The 18,886-nt window shown below is 33.3% G+C and overlaps 1 protein-coding gene across 1 annotated transcript in view; it reads right to left on the reverse strand.

Moving 5' to 3' along the window:
- The window catches only part of LOC129947557 (galactokinase-like), a 79,469-nt gene that overhangs the window by 6,370 nt on the left and 54,213 nt on the right, over positions 1-18,886 (reverse strand). The window contains exon 7 of the mRNA XM_056058159.1: positions 1,121-1,230. Coding sequence (XP_055914134.1) covers positions 1,121-1,230 — 110 coding nt within the window. The remainder of the gene's footprint in view (positions 1-1,120; positions 1,231-18,886) is intronic.

The raw sequence follows: 18,886 nt of genomic DNA on the forward strand, positions 1-18,886 counted from the left end.
GGAACTTGCAATTTCGCAAAAACTTCCGAAACGTTCAAATTCACAAAGTTTTCTGATTAATTTAATGTTAATGATTTGTATAACATAATATTGATTTCCTCTTATTCTTTTCATCTCGAACCCAGCCATTTTGTTTTCCGCAGAAGTACGTCTTTGCAATACTTTAGTGCAAAATTAAATATTCGTTCCTTCTTTAACATGGGTGATAAGAATGGCTTTTCCTCATAGAATTCACACAAATTAACAAAAATTCTGAGTAAATGAACACATCCTTTTTTTTATTTAAAATTCTATAGCAGTTCTGTCAAAGAGAACACGAGTCGTTGTCGTTTAATAAATTTGTATTAAAAGCACCAAGAGAAAAACTGTTGTTTTTAAATTCTCCAGTAATTCAATTTTTAATTCCATCTTTTACTTTATATTATTTAATATGTCATCAAAAGGAAAAATCAGTTTCCTCATTTTAAGAAAAAAGAAAAAAATATTTCTTATATGACTCTTAATCAAAAGACCAAAAATTGCTCAAAAAAATCACTGCTGAAATTTGTCCACAACACACAATCGCACCTCTGCAGAAAAATGCATACAGAACATATCCCAGGTGCCGGGGTTTGTAATGAAGGTATGAACCTATACAATCGAGTCACAGGTGAATGAAAGGCGCACAGTGCTCGTTTTCGTTTTCAAAAGTATTATAACAAGATTAAAAGCAGCTGGAAGTTCCATTGATATAAAAGGAAACACATAATGCTCTGAATTGAGTGAAAACACACACACTTCATCTCCCTGGCGTAATTAGACGGTGAAAAGAGTAGAACAAAAATGTTACCCAAAAGAATTTTATTAAACCCAGGAACGGAAAAAAATATAGAAAAGTCTAAAGTAACTGTACTCGGGACAGGAACTGAAGTCGGTTCTCGGGACCGAATTCAACAACATCATCGCAAGCAAAGGCAATATCAAGCCCATTGACACTTTAGTCCATCATCACACTCCATTTGCATTCTCTTGCAAAACTTTACCAGGTTCAATCTATGGGCTACAGCTAGGTACGAGTACATATATAAATTTGATGCAAGGACTGACTCTATCAACCTCAGCGTAAAGATACTCAACTCACCTTTTGGAAATTGCAGTCCCGCATAGCCTCGCAAGCCAGTTGTGTGCGCTTAATTTCCGTAATGACGTGTCTGGCTCTTTTCAATAGCACATCCTCGGCTCCATCCAAGGCTGCAAATGAAAGGAATGTCAAATTAAAATCAATGCTAGTGGAGTAGGTATAGGATAAAAGGGTAGCACTCTCTCTCAACACAGAAAATAATTTTATTTTATTTTTGTTTTTATAAAATAAGGTGTTGTTTATACGCCACAAAAGGAAAAGGAACACAAAATGATTTTCCAGGTAACCAAAGGTGGACGTGGACCTGGACATAGAGTCTCCTACCACCTACCTACATATATAGGTACATCTTTTCAGAAGAATCTGTATGAAGGGTTTGTCAACATCTGCCCTTTTGCCTTTACGACGAAAGCAATATTATTAAAGAAGTATTATTTTCGCAGTAATGGCATCAGAAGAGAATCAAGAAGTTTCGTAAAATTGTGTTTTTTGAGTTTAATGTTACGTCCTTTGATGTTGTACTTATAACGCACTAGCATGGAACTGCCACTGCCAGGGTTTTAATGAGCGTCTACTTTGACTTCCCGCATAATGATTTAATAATCTTTCTTTGTAGCTCTTAATATTGTTCCTTCCTGGAGGCAACTATCTTCTTATGATGATGGTCTCAATTATTATTTTCAAACACTAATTGCTTTTGATTTTGAATAAGTTCGTAGGTAGGATGAAAACTATTTTCGCAATACTCAAAAAACACAAAAATTTATAAACTAATCTCACAAAAGATTCATCATAAAGAGTAATATAATTGCAATAAGACTTAAGGTACCAACCCACCTAAGTTGTTATTAATTTCAGATATTTAATTTTTTCTAAAGACTTGAGGACAGTCATTGAAAAACTATTTTCTCTTTGATTTTTTTTTTATAATTTTCGGTTTATTTGTCTACGTGTATTTAAATTCAAAAAAACCATTGGCTCGACACTTTTTTGGCCAGCCAAATTTGTCTTCATACAAGAAGTCTACTTTAAATTTAGTAGGCAATTAGTAATCATAACAAATTTAAAATATGAAAAGGTGGTTTAGGTATTGTTTAAAAATGGTGCTGTGTTGTAATTTACCAGAGGGTAAATAAAAATGAACAAAGTCTTGGAATTGTAGTCTGGAAGTATTTTTGTGTTATATTTTTCAGGTACATTGATATTCTTTAAAACCTGTTTTTTTTTCAAGACATAATTAGTCTACTCATAATAATTTAACCTATAAGACAGTCAAAAGAAATGTTTTTAGTAAAAAATATTTTATAAAAGGCTTGTGTCGATTTTTAATTGTAGCACTGACTCGAAAACTGTTGACACATTTTAAGTTAACGAAAAACTATAATACGACTTTGTGACTTATTCGAACTTTTTGTACTCTCCATTAATTTCTAATACCTACTAAATGTGGTATTAAAATGAACCAACTTTAGTTTTCGGGATAAGTTAATAGTAGAAGTAAATTTGGCTAGTATGAATTTTCAAAATCCTTGGCTCCTCTAGCCTTAAACGAGGGCTTTATAAATCTGAAGAACGTCGTCGCTGAAGTGGAAAGGCAAAGGATCCGCCTAATTATTGGGAGCGATGTTAACGCTCACCATACTGTATGGGGTAGTACGAATATCAACGACAGAGGTGAGTCTCTTTTTGATTATATTCTTGGTATTAACCACTTAGTAAATAATGTTGGAAATTAACCAACCTTCATAACTAAAACTCGACAAGAAGTCTTAGACATAACTCTTGTCTCAGATACTATACATCATATGATCTTGGACTGGAAAGTATCCAAAGAACACTCGTTTTCTGATCATAGATATATCCAGTTCAATATAAATGTGGATGATAACCCGAGTCCCTTAACTTTTCGAAACTACCGGATAACTGACTGTTCTTCATACAAGAACTCATTACAGAGTTTACTAGAACCTGGACTATCTAGTCCTTCCTCTAACGCTAATGAACTTGACAACAAAGTCAATGACCTTACATCAGCTATGAACAGATCGCTAGAAATTGCTTGTCCACTTATACACATAAGAGAAAAGAAGAAACCACAATGGTGGGCTTCAGAGCTTGACTCGCTCAGGGAAGACTGCAGGAAACTTTTCAACCGGGCCAAAGCCGCAAGACCACCCACTCACTGGGACTCTTACAAAGAATCCCTAAGAATCTACAAGAAGGAACTAAGGAATTCTAAGTGATCTTCTTTGCTATCCTTCTGTGGCATAAAAGAAGAAACTTCTGAAGCCTCTAGGTCACGGAAAATTCTTTCAACTTTCAAGCTATGCCAAGCTGCTTGAAAAATACAGACGGCTCCAGGACAAATTTAGCCTATGTTAACGACGTTGCTATACCACTTTCAGGACAGCACCCTATTACACTAAAAGAACTCGTTAAATGACTTGGACAGACTAATACCTTGGGCTGATCGGTGTGGACTGGATGTTAACCCACACAAAACCGTTTTGGGCTTATTTTTGAGGAGATACAAAATTCCATTTGTCACCCCTTCCTATATTAAAGGAATGCAATTGTCTTAAATAAAAAACTAAATTGGAAACGCAACGTACAGGAAAAAGTCAAAAAAGCTACTGTAGCTCTCTTTTCTTTCAGGAAAGCTATTGGTAATAAATGGGGCTTACTACCCAAAATCACGCATTGGCTATACACATCGGTAATCAGACCAATTTTGGTATGGTGAACTGCTTTAGAGAAAGGTATAAACAGGGATAAGCTAAATAAAGGCCATACACAACATCTGATATCCGTATTTTCTCTGGACTCTGTCTCTACAAACTCTTTAACAGTTCATAACTGTCAATCATCTCTAATGGCGATGGCACAACAGTTTAATATTCACTTTGCTGGGTGCCAGGCCATAGAGACAATCCATTTCACTGTGAGGCAGATGAACTCGCCAGGAACGGTACATTGTAGCCATCCTACCACGTTTGGCAAGTACTGGCATACCAATCGCTACGTGTGAACTGTTGCTTATGCAAGACGCTGTGAGGAGGGCAGGCACCAGGTGGAACATCACCACGTGTCAAGTCACAAAAAACATCTGCCCAACATTGGATTTAAAACGTTCAAGGTGCTTGCTCTCTCTAAGCAGATCGCATATAAGCTTGATAATAGGTGTCACAACAGGACACTGTCTAATAGGAAAGCATGCCACAAGACTCGGCATATTCTCAAATGACTTTTACAGTTGCTGAATGGACGAGGAAGAGGAAGAAACAGTTCTTCATCTTCTCTGCACTGGCCCTGCTCTGGCTCAAAAACGCAAGAATTACCTAGGAGAATTCTTCTTTAACGATCTAAATCATATCAGTATAATCAGCCTCTCACGTTTCGTAAGGGACTCAAACTGGTTCCATTGAGCTTAAGAAGAAGCCTCAAGATTCATGTGGAAGAATACAGATTTACTATCTGAACACTTTAAATCTAGTGAAGGCCAGATGTTTTTCGTGGCTTAACAAGTGGTGATGTTATATTACCTGATGCTTCTTCATAGCCTCCTGCAATAGCAATAGTTTTCATGTAGCGATTAGCTACTACCTAATGCTATTCCATAAATAGATACGAAATATTGTCCTATATCAAAATTGTCTGCTTTTCCTAACTTCTTTGTCTGTGACATAATAACTTTTAATTGTTCTTTTGTTATACTTTAAAACCAACATGGGTTTGTAAAAAAAAACTAGACTTTCGAGTTTATTACCATTCTCTACTTTTTACTTCGATGCATTTGAAAAGCACTCATAAGTCTATTGTAAATTTACAGATTTGATCAGGGCATTTATAAAAAGAAGTCATGAAATTCTTATTAATAAGTTAAATAAAATTGGACATAACGCCCGTTTTGTTATGTGGATTTTGTCATATTTTAAAATTCAATTCATTTTGTTCTAGTAAACCTTAATAGAGTTTCAAATAATTCAATTTCACTAATCTAAGAGGTTGATTATTTCGAATTATTTACTCCATCATGTATTGTAATTTGTTATTTGGGTACAATAAAAATTAACCAAACGTAAAAACCAAAGAAAGTTGCAACCTCCGTATTTAAAAAAAAACTTTGCAATATCCCGCCCAGTAGCCAATTTTAACTCTAGCAACAATGTACCTGCTTCGTTATCTATTTCTTCTTTAACATTACCACTGATATCAGCACCTCACATATTGTTAATCCCTCACCATCTAATTCAACGACCCAACTGAATGTGGATTCTTCAAATTCTACTCTGTCGAAAAACTTATTTTTGTCGAAATTCACCAATGAATGTACCCCACTAACATTTCCAATTGTATCCAGACTAAAGGCTGTTGAAGGGCAAAAATTTTATTTAATCTTAATTTTGTTGGGGATTTGAATTTATACAAACGTTAATACGATATATTTTAAATATGACCTTAAACATTTAATTGGTTTTGTTTGTCAATTTTTGTTTACATATCAGATGAATATCAGTTAAAGAATGCAAATGAGATTACCTATACGCCCTGGTGCACATTAAAACTAGCATTCTGTAGCTTCGAGCACTTTCATTTTTTCATCTTTTACTAGGTTATTTTTTACTTCAGACCTGCAAGTAATTGATGTGAGAAACGTTCAATTTAATGACTTAAGATATCATCACAGAAAAATGCGATGCTTTCATTAAAATGCAAATAGCAGAAAAAGCATTCTCAAATAAAGGACATCTCACTAGATTTACAAGCAACTAAATACATAGTTGAGAATTTCTCGAAAACGAGACTTTAGACTTTATATTTCTGAAAGTTATATCATTGGCAGAGGGATTAACTTCTTGGGAGCTGTGCCAATTATTTTTTGGGCTAATGGCAATGCAAAGTAAACTGGATTTTAACGACAAGAAAATTGATATGTAAGGTTATGGTAAAATCAAAGACGAATATTTTTTTAGCATTTTAAGTTTTGTGTACATTAACATTATGAGAAAAGACTTCATAATAAGATTCATGAAATAAAAAATATAATATTAGATAAAACATGTATTACTATACACGATACTATATAACCTTAAATATTTCAGATGGGTTAGATGATTATATATTTCCGGAATGTATATGGAAAAGATTTAAACAGTTTAAGTTATTCAAATGGATGTTACTATATAAAGGTTGCATTAATAGGATATTCCAATCAAAGGGTTTATTTTTAATAATTATATTTGAGTCTGTTATCTTTTGACATTTGAGAAGTCAAAACTATGTTATTACTGAACATAGATAGAAACAAGCTTTAACAACGCATTGGAAATGTTAAGAATAAATATCGACTTGAATTAAATTTTCAAATACAGGTAATAACACAGAAAGATGCATAAAAGACTTTCAAAATATCTCATGAACCAATAACGCTATCAACTTAAGTTAAATGTTGTCAATACAAAAACCTGGAAGAAAATATTTGTCACCTTAAATATCTTACAACCAAAAGACGTTTTTTGGTAAATTTTCTAAAGTAAATTCAGTTTTATTTTATATAAAATTTGTAAAAAATTGTTTTGAAGTCAAACTTATTATATCACCTGCATGCTAAATATAGTAGTACCCGTGGCATGATGGTTAGTGCATTGGACTATCATGCAAGGGGTCTAGGGTTCAATCCCTGCCTGTGCCACCTCAATTTAAAAAAAATTAATTTTCGCGGGTACTGCCTCTTGCGAGGAATTGACAAATCCTTCAAGAGTAATTCTTGTCTTGAAAAAGTGCTTTCTCAACTAGCCGTTCGGATTCGGCCTTAAATTGTAGGTCCCTTCCATTCCTGACAACAGTACTCGCACACAGGAATGGTTGAGAGTTGTAAGTCACTAGGCCCTGGTTCACAACGGACTGTTGCGCCACCCCATTTGATTTTTTTTTTGCATGCTAAATATTGTTGCTTATTATTATTTTTTTTTGAAAAATGCAATTGAAAAAGTCTTTTACAAAACACCAAAACCTAAAAAAACGCCAAAAAAACTGATAGCAGAGGTTTTTGACTCAAATATTATGAGAACGAAGAAAGACAACTACTTCAAATTTTTGGCATGATTGTTAGTGCCTTGGACGGTCATGCCAAAGGTCTTAGGTTCGATCTCTGCCAATACCATCTAAAGTTGTTTTCACTGGTACTGCCTCTTGCGAGGAATTGACAATTCTACACGAGTAATTCTTTTCATGAAAAGTGTTTCTCAAATTATCCGTTCGGATTCGGCTTAAAACTGTAGGTCCCTTCCATCCCTGACAACATTACTCGCACACAGGAATGGTTGAGAGTTTATAGTATTTTGGTTTTTAAATGCTTGAGAGTTAAAGGTTTATCTGCATAAATACGGTCTTCCCGTAGCCCACAAAATAAGTCCAGTAGTGTCAGATCACCACGACGATAAGTTACGTGGCCAGCAAATTTCTCTTTCAATAAAGCCATATTCGTTCGAGTTGTGTGGCAATTGGCACTGTCTTAGTGAAACCATATATTCTCCAAGTCGTGTTCTTTAATAGTAGGCAAAAAGCAATCGGTTATCATAAGACCATAATTCATCGTCGTTTTCGAAAAACTAAGATCCAATCACCCCTCCGGATCAAAGAGAGTCCCAAACATGGACTTTTTATGGATGGAATTTTCTATCTTCAATTATGTGAGAAATGTGGTTCGACGCTGAAGAAAAAGTCCACAACATGTTGTTCAATCACACTTTCGACGTATTTACGACGTTGAGAATGGTCAGCTTTCTTCAATTGTTGTGTAAGCTGGATTTTATATGGATGAAGATACAGATTGAAATGCAAAATACGCCCTAATGTGCCGTAAGACAGTCCTAATCCCTGTTCGCCAACACTTTCTCTTCCAGCAGCGATATTTTCAGTGGTACTAGCAAAACCATGATGAACGGGCAAATTTGGACTCAAGGGTATACTGATGATCATTCAATAGATCATAAACCTTTAAAATGTCGGTAAAGGACGGTGAGACAAGAAACTTTACGACGATGTTCCAGCGACGTAAATGATCCTATGATGGTATTATCACTGATCAATCTCATTGCTCTACGTTCAATTCTGTCCCAGAAACTTAAATAAGTCCCAGAAGCACCAGCCCAGATATGGGAGTTGTAAGTCTTGTAAATAACAGCCAGATCAGAGGGGAAGGAAAACTTCTTGCATTGCCTTAGAAAACTCAAATATCTTGCGGCATTTTTGACAACATCGTTCCACAAGAGTGGTAGTCAAGATGTATAGAGATGTTCAGTCTCCTCGATGCAAGTGCCATCCATGGATAATAGCAAGGTTGGTATATCTCGCTTTAATGATACTATACAGTATTGTGTTTTCAAAGCAATTAATTCTACGCGTTTTTTTAATCCCGATTGTACAACGTTGTTTAGGTCGGAATTTAATGAGCTTATCATATTTTGTCGCTAGTCTAAAAACGAATATGAAAAGCTGAGAGTACTATCGTCAGCGAAACAATGTATTGGATTAGAAGTTACAGCCAGGAGATCATTAATAAAAATGAGAAAGAGTGTTTTAGATAGAAAAGAGCCCTGGGGCGCACCATCCAATACTACTTATAGTGAACGATTTGAAAGGTAATTACTAATCCAATGAAGGAGGGATTCATGAAAACCGAAGGAACCCTTTGAGATAAGAGAGCCTGATGCCGAACCCCATCAAGTGCAATAACCTTATTTTCTCCAAGCGATGTGCTCCACTGTTCGGTGAGATGAACCATGACATCACCAGTGGACCTATTGCTTTGAAAGCCGAATGGTCATTAAGAAGATTTCGATCTTAGAGATATTTTTTAATCTGATAATTAATTAGCGTTTGCATGTTTTGGCAAGAAGGGACGAAAGTGCAATCGGTCGTTAATTAGAGGGGCAGATAGATTCACCTTTTTTGGGAATAGGCTTGACAAGTGCATTTTTCCATCCGCTCGGAACTAGACCTGAGGAGTAGGGCAGATGATATCTGTAATTCAGTCTCTTAAAATTTCTTCACAATTTTGCCATTTGCTTGCGTAGTTGAACGATCATGGCTGTGGCAGAATCACAATTTTTTTGTAGGTTTTATTAATTTGTATGCGTTGTGCGTTAGTTAAGTGGTCCATTTTCGTCAATGTCAGACTTTGAGCTGAAGAAGAAAAAATGCTTTAACAACTTAGTATCACAGATGTCGATTTACAGCCCTATACTTTGGAAACAGCAAAATAGATAACTTGTTATAATCACGAGTACTATTGAAAAATATTAACTGTGGTTTACTTCAGTAGAATAACTTTCATGTGCATCTTTTTTTTTAAATTCAATTACAACAAATGTGCGTATGATATTTTATAATCCTCCGAATTTTAAATGCTTTAAACTATGAAATCCTATAACAAATAAATACAACTATATTTTCTGGTATCACTATTCCCCACCTCCACTCACCCCAATGATTCGATGATGGTTATACAAATTCAAATACACTCCACTCAATTGGATGGTTTCATATACTTCAGCACATTTCCGGTTCGGTGCCGTTTTATTTTTTTCACCATTTCTATCCATTTTGGGAGTTTAAATTCCTACCAGGATACATGACTGCCATTCAAGGTAAGCAAATATGAAGCGATTATCTGCAATCAAACGCGATAAATTGCTCAGCCATCATCATCGGTATGATATCCGGTCTGAGGGTAGGAGTTTCATCGTTGAAAACGGTGGTGTCCTTCATATATATACATTTGAATGTAGGTAGGTAAGGTATGCTTTAGCCGAATGTTGATTCCATTGATATCTGGAAGTTCTAAAGAATTCGAAGGTTCATGTATGATGTGTGGGGGTAAAAATTCAGACAAAGGCAACGGAGCAGAGCATGTGGAAATTTATCACTTGCCCAGATCCGGCATTGGTATAACCACTCTCTTAGTCGAAGAGTGACTACGACTTCGACTACGACTACGACACGACTTTCCTCGCAGTTTTCTTTATTGCATGCAATGCATGGGCAGGAATTGGTTAAAGTTTGAACGTGGATCAAGTTTTTTTTTTTGGTCACAGAGGTATGGAATTTCCGTGGCCGTTGAATAAAAGGGACCCGAAGTTTCAGCAAGCATCGAACTTTTCTATGAGTTTTTTTGGTTTGATTGGCCACCACCAAAAAGGATACAGGTAGCTCTTTCCCCTTTTGCCAAATGATTATCTAAGACGACGACGATGACGACGACTAGGGCTTTTTTGTGCTTCTTATGTTTTCAATTTGATTGCCAAAATATCCTCGTGGTAGTCCGTGACTGAATTGGGAGATAGATTTACAATTGTGGGCAGTGCAGCAGCTAGAAACTGCTTGCTATTTGTGGGGCCAGGCGTTTCGGTCATGTTGTCGGGTAATTTAATGGTCTCCTTTCGACAAATTCACGTTTTAGAGAGATTTGTTTTTGTCGTTTGTGGGACATTTAAAGAATTTTCAATCCTCAATTTGATGTTAGAAAGTGTTTTCTCTCTTATACCAACTGGATAAGAGGGAACGAGTGATTCAGGTGAGTGAGTAAGGTTCTATTTAAAAGTTATAAAGCTACGACGATACGCTTTTAGGTTTTGACTCTCAGCTAATATAGATGAAAAGGGAAATTGAGTCATTGTTTGAATGCGTTTTTAAACCATAAGTTGCCAATTTGTTTTTGTATTTAAATCTTTCAAACGAATTCCAGTGAATTATCAAAAATGCCAAGTTCTTAAATTAAATAAAACTCTATAATTCCATTATTTACCAATAGAAAAAATTTCTACCAAAAAGGCAACAAAACTAAGTTTCCAGATTTTCAGGAATTTCTTGCTTAAAAACTTTCTTCATTTTTGCAACTCCAAGTTTGTATCCAACAAAAATTGGCCTTAAACAAACATTCTAGGTTTTACAATACAAAGATCAAACTTTAAAAATACTTAATGTACAATTTACAAAAAAAATATTCTGATTTTCATGCTAAAGAACTCGATTTTAAGGCTCCTTTTGATAGCATTGACATGAATCCCTCTTTTTATGAGCTATCGACTCTGGGAATATCTTCGAAGATATTGGCTACCATAAATTCTCTTTATGAGGATACCAGCTGCACCTATTTGGGATGGTTCGTATTTGTCAGATTATTTCCCCACTAAGAAAGGTGTTCGCCAAGGATGCTCTCTTTCCTTTTCGTTCTATTTTTAAATGATCTTCATGGCGGAACTACCAATCGGTATAGTTTTCGGTAATCTTCAAATTAACGTTCTCTTATATGCGGATGAACTTGTACTTTTATCAGATAATCCTTTCAATTTCCAACGACTAATTGAGGGTCTTACGACTTACTGCATTCAATGGAATCTTGAAATAAATCTTGATGAGTCGGAAATAGTAATATTTTGCAATGGCGGAAGAACGGCAGCTTGGGAAAAATAATTTTACAATAACTGAAGTAAATGTCCTATAGTAGTGTTTTATTGTAATATGCCCTGGAAGTGCTTATAACCAACAGATTAAGATCATCTAAAAATTTCATAATTGCAGCGTGGTCGATACTGCTGCGAGACAATACCTGCCTCAAAAAGGATTGTGTTGTACTGTCAAGCGAATACAGCAAAGTCAAAAAATGACAGCATTTTTTTAAACATATTAACTAAGGTTTACCTTAAGTCCCTCAGCTTTAAATTTCTTATATAAATCGTAAAGATTTCGGAAGATTTCCCAAAAATTAACAAAAGAAATTATAATCAAGAAAATCGTCTGGGCTAAGAAATGTTTGGATGTTTAGTACCGATCTTGGTTGGATCCTACCTTTCACATAAACCTACTTGCATAGCCTAACTACCATAACATTATTTTACTGAAACTGAAAGAAAACACTGGATTGAATTTAAAGTTAGTGCAACACAGATGAATTTGGCAACTTGATATATGTACTTAGACATACCGAAATACTTCAATGAGATCAATTCTTGTGATATGATTTCTATAAAAAATGGTGGATCCCATTACAAATGGGATACAAATTTTGTATCTTAACCTAACATTAACATATTTCAAGGAGTAAAGTGACAACTTTAATTATTACATTATTATAGAAAAATGTTGGCTAAAAAGATATGGTCTAACTATTTAATTTAGAGAAACGATACAAAAATATAGATGCTTAACCTCAGAAAATGAGAAATGTTGCCTTTTTTTCGCGTATTTTTTAGGACCCAATTTTGCTAGAAGACAAATTCTAAAAAAAAAATTACTGTTTCGCGTGAATCTTTGCAAAATCTCTTTTCACTTACTTTTCTGAGCTTTTATAATAAATAAGTGTATATAAAAAAGTTTAATAACTTCCCATAAGAAGTTATTGTAATGGGTCCGATTTGTCGAATTAAAAAATTTGACATTTCTCGCCGTTTCAAGGCTCAGAGTCGAAATAAAAGATTTTTAGAAAAATGTCTGTGGGTGCGTGTGTACGTACGTTCCGGACGTCCGTACGTTCGCGACGTGTTTTTCGTTGTCCATAGCTCAAGAACCAGAAGAGATATCGATTTCAAATAAAGTTTGTTATACAGAGAAGGCAGAAAGATGCAGAAAGGGCTCTCAAGAAAATTGAGTGGGTGGTTTTTTTACCATAGCAGTTTGAAAAAAAAGGTGAACATTTGGGTTAACCCTAAATATCTTACAAACCAAAAACGCTAGAGACTTGAATTAAATTTTATATAATATATTGTAACGTGATATCAAAGAAGTTTATTTTTTGAAAAAAAATCTATTACACGGTTTTTAAATTTGTCACCTCCAAAATTTTACGACTTAAATATGATTTCATCTCCAAAACAATTTTGTGCAACGAAAAATAATGTTTTTGACATCTGATAAAATTTTGAGAAAAATCGAAATGACAGGGTTTTTTATAAAAATTAAAAATCTAAAAAAAAAACATTTCTCAAAGTTGGTAAAAATTGAATATCGATTCAAATATCTTTTCAAAAATTTGAAATTGAGGCTTCAAACTTATTTTATTATACAAGAAATATTGTTTTCAACATTCTAAAAAATGTTGAGAAGAATCGAATTAACAGTTTTTTAAAAAAATAAAAACTTAAAAAAAAAATAATAAAAGGTGGTAAAAAATGATTTTCGACTCAAATATCTTTTCATAAACTTGAGATAATAGCCTCGAACTAATTTTTGCTCATGAGATATAATGTTATCAACATTAGGACAAATCTTGAAAAAAATTAAATGGACAGTTTTTGTACAAAAATTAAAAACCTAAAAAAATGTATAAAAGTTGGTAAAAATTGATTTTCGACTCAAATATCTTTTCAAAAATTGTAGATGTTGGCTTTAATTTACTTTTATCTTTCAAAAAATATTGTTTTCAACATTCAGTAAAATTTTGAAAAAAAACGAATTGACAGTTTTTGTACAAAAAATTAAAAACCTAAAAAAAAGTTAACAAAAGTTGGTAAAAATTTAATTTCGACTCAAATAGCTTTTGCTTTTCAAAAAATTAAAAATATTGGCTTCAAACTTATTTTATTTCACAGAAAATATTGTTTTCGATATTCAGTATTTTTTTATATAAAAATCGAACTGTCGGTTTTTTCATAAAAAATAAAATCTACAAAAAATAGTACGCAAATTTGATAAAAATTGATAAGAATACATATAGACAAACTTTTAAGCAAGAAAAATCGACAGACGTGAAGGGAAGTTATCAGTGTGGTTCGCATCCCAGCCTCTTTTTATGTTTTTGAAATAGCCATTAGTTTAACGAAAGTGTCACTTTTGCTTTTGGGACAAAAAGTAGTTTTTTTGTATTTAATAGAAAATTAATTTTGAAAAAAAAAAACACTTTTAGCTTAACACTAAAAACAATATAGAATGGACCCGAAATCGAGTTATGGGAATTAAAAAACAACTTCAGTTTGTGCTAAGAAAATAAAGAGTACTATACATTCTCATAATATACCTAATATTAATTTGACTTAGCTCTTTCTCAGAAAAGATCTTATGCAAGCATATAACTGAAGTTACTAAAAAATAAAAATTTGTAATAACGTTTACGATTGTAACAAAAATTTTTGAGTTTTTTTTTAACAGACAAACCAATTTTTTTTGGAATATCGTTATTAGGAGATCTTTGCTTATTTATTTGAACTGTGTGAGCTTCGTGGCTCATCAAAAGGTGCTGCAGGATTGGAATATTACTGGACTTCCGATTCATATTATGTTCTTGGTCCAGATCTCAGTTAAAGTAGTACTTTTAGCAACAAATTTTAAAGCAGTAAAATAGAAATTTTACAAATTTTATGTTCATACATAAATAAACATTATACTTAAAAATATAAAGGGGGTACATCCATTAACGCGATACAATAAGTTTTGTATTCTACGAAAATTAATCAAAACAAACAATCTTCTAGGATGAGGAGGGGTCTAATTCCCACTGATAACCTCCGATTTGTCTTGCCCAAAACTTTAACCCTTGAAAAATAATCGTATTGTTTTAGTACATATACAGTAATCATTGGTCGAATCGACGACGCAGTTTTTAAACCCAATTTCTATGAAATGTAATTGACAAATTCTTGTTGTTATAAATAACTTTTTCTTTTTGACCGTTTTGTTAAAAAAAAAACAAAATTTTTAAATATTTCATGTATAAGTCTTCATTTTTTTTATTTTCTATAATAACACAGGTTTTATGAGGTCCTTTTAAAAAAAAAATAATAGCTCAAAATAACAAAAACATAAATTGTAAATATACGCTCTACATTTGAAATTCGTAAAAAAAATTGAACCGTTTTTAAGATGTAGAATTTTGAAAAAAAAAAAATATTTTTTTAAAAATCCAAACAAAAAAAAATTGCACTTTTCACAATCAAATGTTGTTAAGGCAATATAAGAGCTCGTTCAAAAAAAATGATTGAAATCGGTTCATAAGTTGCTGAGAAAATTAAAAAACAAAATAACGGTTCTTTGAGCGGTACCTTTCCGGAGCAATAGAAAAATATATTTTTCTTACTAAAAAAAGACTGCTAAAAATAAATTTGTTTCGACTTTTCGTTTTTTAGTTTTGATCTTTAAAAAAAATGAAAAAACGCCTAACGTGAATCTGCTGAAAACCTTAACTTCCAAGTTTGAACTCAATCGATCCAATGGTTCAGGCTGTAGGAGCGTGAACAGATATACAAGACTGATCGGACGGAATCGCGGGACCTTATTTTGTACTTCTCTACTATCATAATATCATTTTTGATTAAAATCTCGAGTTTGAATTTGGTGCACATTGTACATTTGGTGCAAACATCATTTGTGTGTTTTCCACATAGATTTACATTTTGCACGCCGTTTTTTTGAAGGACACAATTCGCATATCTTCTTTTTTGTGACTTATTTCAACTACGCTATGATCTGTTGAATATTTTACGCAGTCAGCAGTATTAGGTTGAAAATTAGTCCTGAGAGTCGAGTGTAATGTTGGATGTCCAAGTTTGTTTAAGGGGTAGCAAGACTAGAATGCAGATTCTTCATAAAGTCCCTTCGTTTTAAAGGTTTCTGGTTTCTTAAAGTAACATTGTGAGTATAGGATGCCATATTTAAAATTGCGTGAAACATACACATAGGCCATATATTTGTTTTACGAGACCATGACATATTGCTGAACATTTGGTCAAATGTTTCTACGCCTCCTTTTGTTTGGTTATAAAATTCAATCATATGAGAATTTCCCGAAGTTGTGTTGACTGTACCATCTTCATTGCAGGATGAAAGCAAGTACACCATTTTATTTGGTTTCGGTTTATACTTTTAGCATATAACTCGTTATCATAGTAAAATATTGACGTTCCACATTTGAAAGATCTTGATTTCTTCATTTCATTTGAAATGTTCCCACGAGCGTTAATTTGTAGGGGGGTTAGTGGAGCATCGACTTTGCGAGTTGAACAGACGTGAACCAATTATTGTGATATTTCAATTTGTACCGTGGACGGTTTTGGTAAGCTCTTTTACTCAATATTCTTCAAGCGGCAAGTTCCCAGTATTTTTTTTTTTTTTTTTATAATTACCAAACACTAAAAGGGATTTTTATACCTTTAATATGCCAAAGACACAGTGTGAGCATTAGGAAAAGAGGGAAGGGTTGGATAGGAGGTGTCGGTGTACATTGGTTTTAAATTTCTGAACATTGCTATGACAGGGAAAGATAGAGCGTTGCAAGGCGTTCCACATTCGCGTAGTACATGGGTATTACGGTTAAATTGCTTAAGGGGAGGAATGCAACTGGCTATTTCACTAGAGCATAGTCCGTTAAAATAACGGTAAAAAAGGGTGAGGGAAGAAACCTTGCGTCGATGTTCGAGTGATGTAAATGAGTTGATGATGTTAATGTCACCAATCATTTTAATAGCTCTTTTTTGAAAACTGTCCAAGAGGCTTAAATAAGTTACTGGAGCACCAGCCTAGAGATGAGAGTTATATTCAAGTTTCGGACGTACGAGTATATAGGTTTTATAGATTGTAGCCAGATCATAGATGGAGAGAAACATTTCTTGCAACGTCTCAAAAAACCTAGACATCTTGCGGCATTTTTGGCAACATCGCGTATGTGATCGCTCCACAAAAGATGGTTGCTGATGCACATTCCGAGGATGTCAAGATTTTCCGTTTCGTTGATGCAAGTGCCAATCATATTCGTGCCTTTTCTTAGATACGGCATTGCGTCTACCATATATTCGGTTCCAGTATAGCAAAGCATAATTATTTTCAAACCATATTTTAGTTGGCTTGTTTGGAATATGCATACCAAATGATGCCCTGCCCCGATATGCCAAAAGTTGTTCATCAATTGTTAGATAGAGACCAGGAGTATAGTTTTCTGAATAAACAATTCCCACAAATTCCTTATTGCTGCAAACTTGTGAGAAATAATATTACTTCTTATTGATTTATCGTCAAATCGTAAACAATTTAAAAGAAATTTTAATCGCTCTTTGCTCATCCTGGAAATATGTCGATTTCCCGAGTATGTGCAGTCAAAATTTCGTCTGTTGCAAGGTGGTTATCTATTAGTGCGGCGCGTGCAAAGTACAAAAACTCCAATCAAAGTGTTTATTTCGTGAACCTCCGTCAGATTTATTGTGGAACGTGGTGTTTCAAAATTGGTTCGTTTGATATTAATTTCAACATTTGCCCACTTCACAATTTCATTCGTAACAAAACTTTCAAAAAACAATAGTGGGTCAATTAATTCTTTTGTTGTTCACGTAGGCCCTCACGGTTGATGAACAATTCTTGCACCGACCGTAACTAAAGCTTTGCTTTTTTTTTGTTGCCCATATATGTATGTCATTTCTTACCTCGTAACACTCTTTGAGCGTCTGTATTCTATAAGCGTCTGTATTCTATAAGTGAACTAAGCGGAATGTTATCCTCAGGATCTTTTTCCGTGTCAACCTCATCATCCTTTTTCCCTCACATTGCCATTGTCATCTATATCTTTTTCACGCTAGCTTTAATTGAAATTCACGTCATCGTCACAAGCTTCTATTAACCGCTATATTTCCTAAATGTCTTCATTCGAAATTATAAATTTGCGAAGCCATTCTGAAACTGTTGTTTGGTAAAATAGCTTTATTCCAAAATCTATTTTTGTTGAAAACCAAGTTTTACAAATTTCACAAGCATCAGATTTATAAAAATGTTATTCTCCGTTGCACAAAATTGTTTTTGGAATAAAATCAGTTATTGCCCGTAAAATATACGACGTGTCAATTATTATTAACTTCCCATAGGAAGTTATTGTAATGGGTCCGATTTGTCAAATTGAAAATTTTGACATTTCTCGACGTTTCGACGTGAAAATTTTGGTTAACCCTAAATATCTTACGAACCAAAAACGCTAGAGACTTGAATTAAATTTTATAAAATATATTGTAACGTGATACCAAACAGATATATTTTTTGAAAAAAATCAATATAACGGTTTTTTTTATAAATCAATAAAACTGAAAAAAAAATTTGTCACCTCCAAAATTTTACGACTGAAATATGATTTCAGCTCTAAAACAATTTTGTGCAACGAAGAATAATGTTTTTGACATCTGGTAAAATTTTGACAAAAATTGAATTGACAGTTTTTATTACAAAAAATAAAAACCTAAAAAAAAATGTATAAAAGTTGGTAAACATTGATTTTCGACTCAAATATCTCTTCAAAAATTTTAAATATTGACTTCAAACTAATTTTATCTTATAAGAAATATTGTTTTTAACATTTGGTAAAATTTTATAAAAATTCGAATTGACAGTTTTCTTACAAAAAATAAAACTTAAAAAAAAAAACAATACCTACTAAAACTTGGTAAAAATTTACTTTCGGCTCAAATAGCTTTTCAAAAATTAAATATATTTGCATCAAACTTATCTTATTTCACAGAAAATATTGTTTTCAATATTCAGTAATTTTTATATAAAAATCCAACAGTCCGTTTTTTTCATAAAAAATAAAATCTACAAAAAATAGAGCGCAAATTTGGTAAAAATACATATAGACAAACTTTTAAGCAAGACAAATCGACAGACAGGATGGGAAGTTATCAGTGTGGGTCGCATCCCAGCCTCTTTTTTTTTTAGTTGTTTTGATTTATAAAAAAAACGTTAATTGATTAATTGGGTTACCCAAAGTGTATCTTTTTTTTTTTAAATGGTAAAAAAAAC

Source organism: Eupeodes corollae, chromosome 2 (assembly GCF_945859685.1).
Source record: "Eupeodes corollae chromosome 2, idEupCoro1.1, whole genome shotgun sequence".
In the NCBI taxonomy this organism is placed as follows: Eukaryota; Metazoa; Arthropoda; class Insecta; order Diptera; family Syrphidae; genus Eupeodes; species Eupeodes corollae.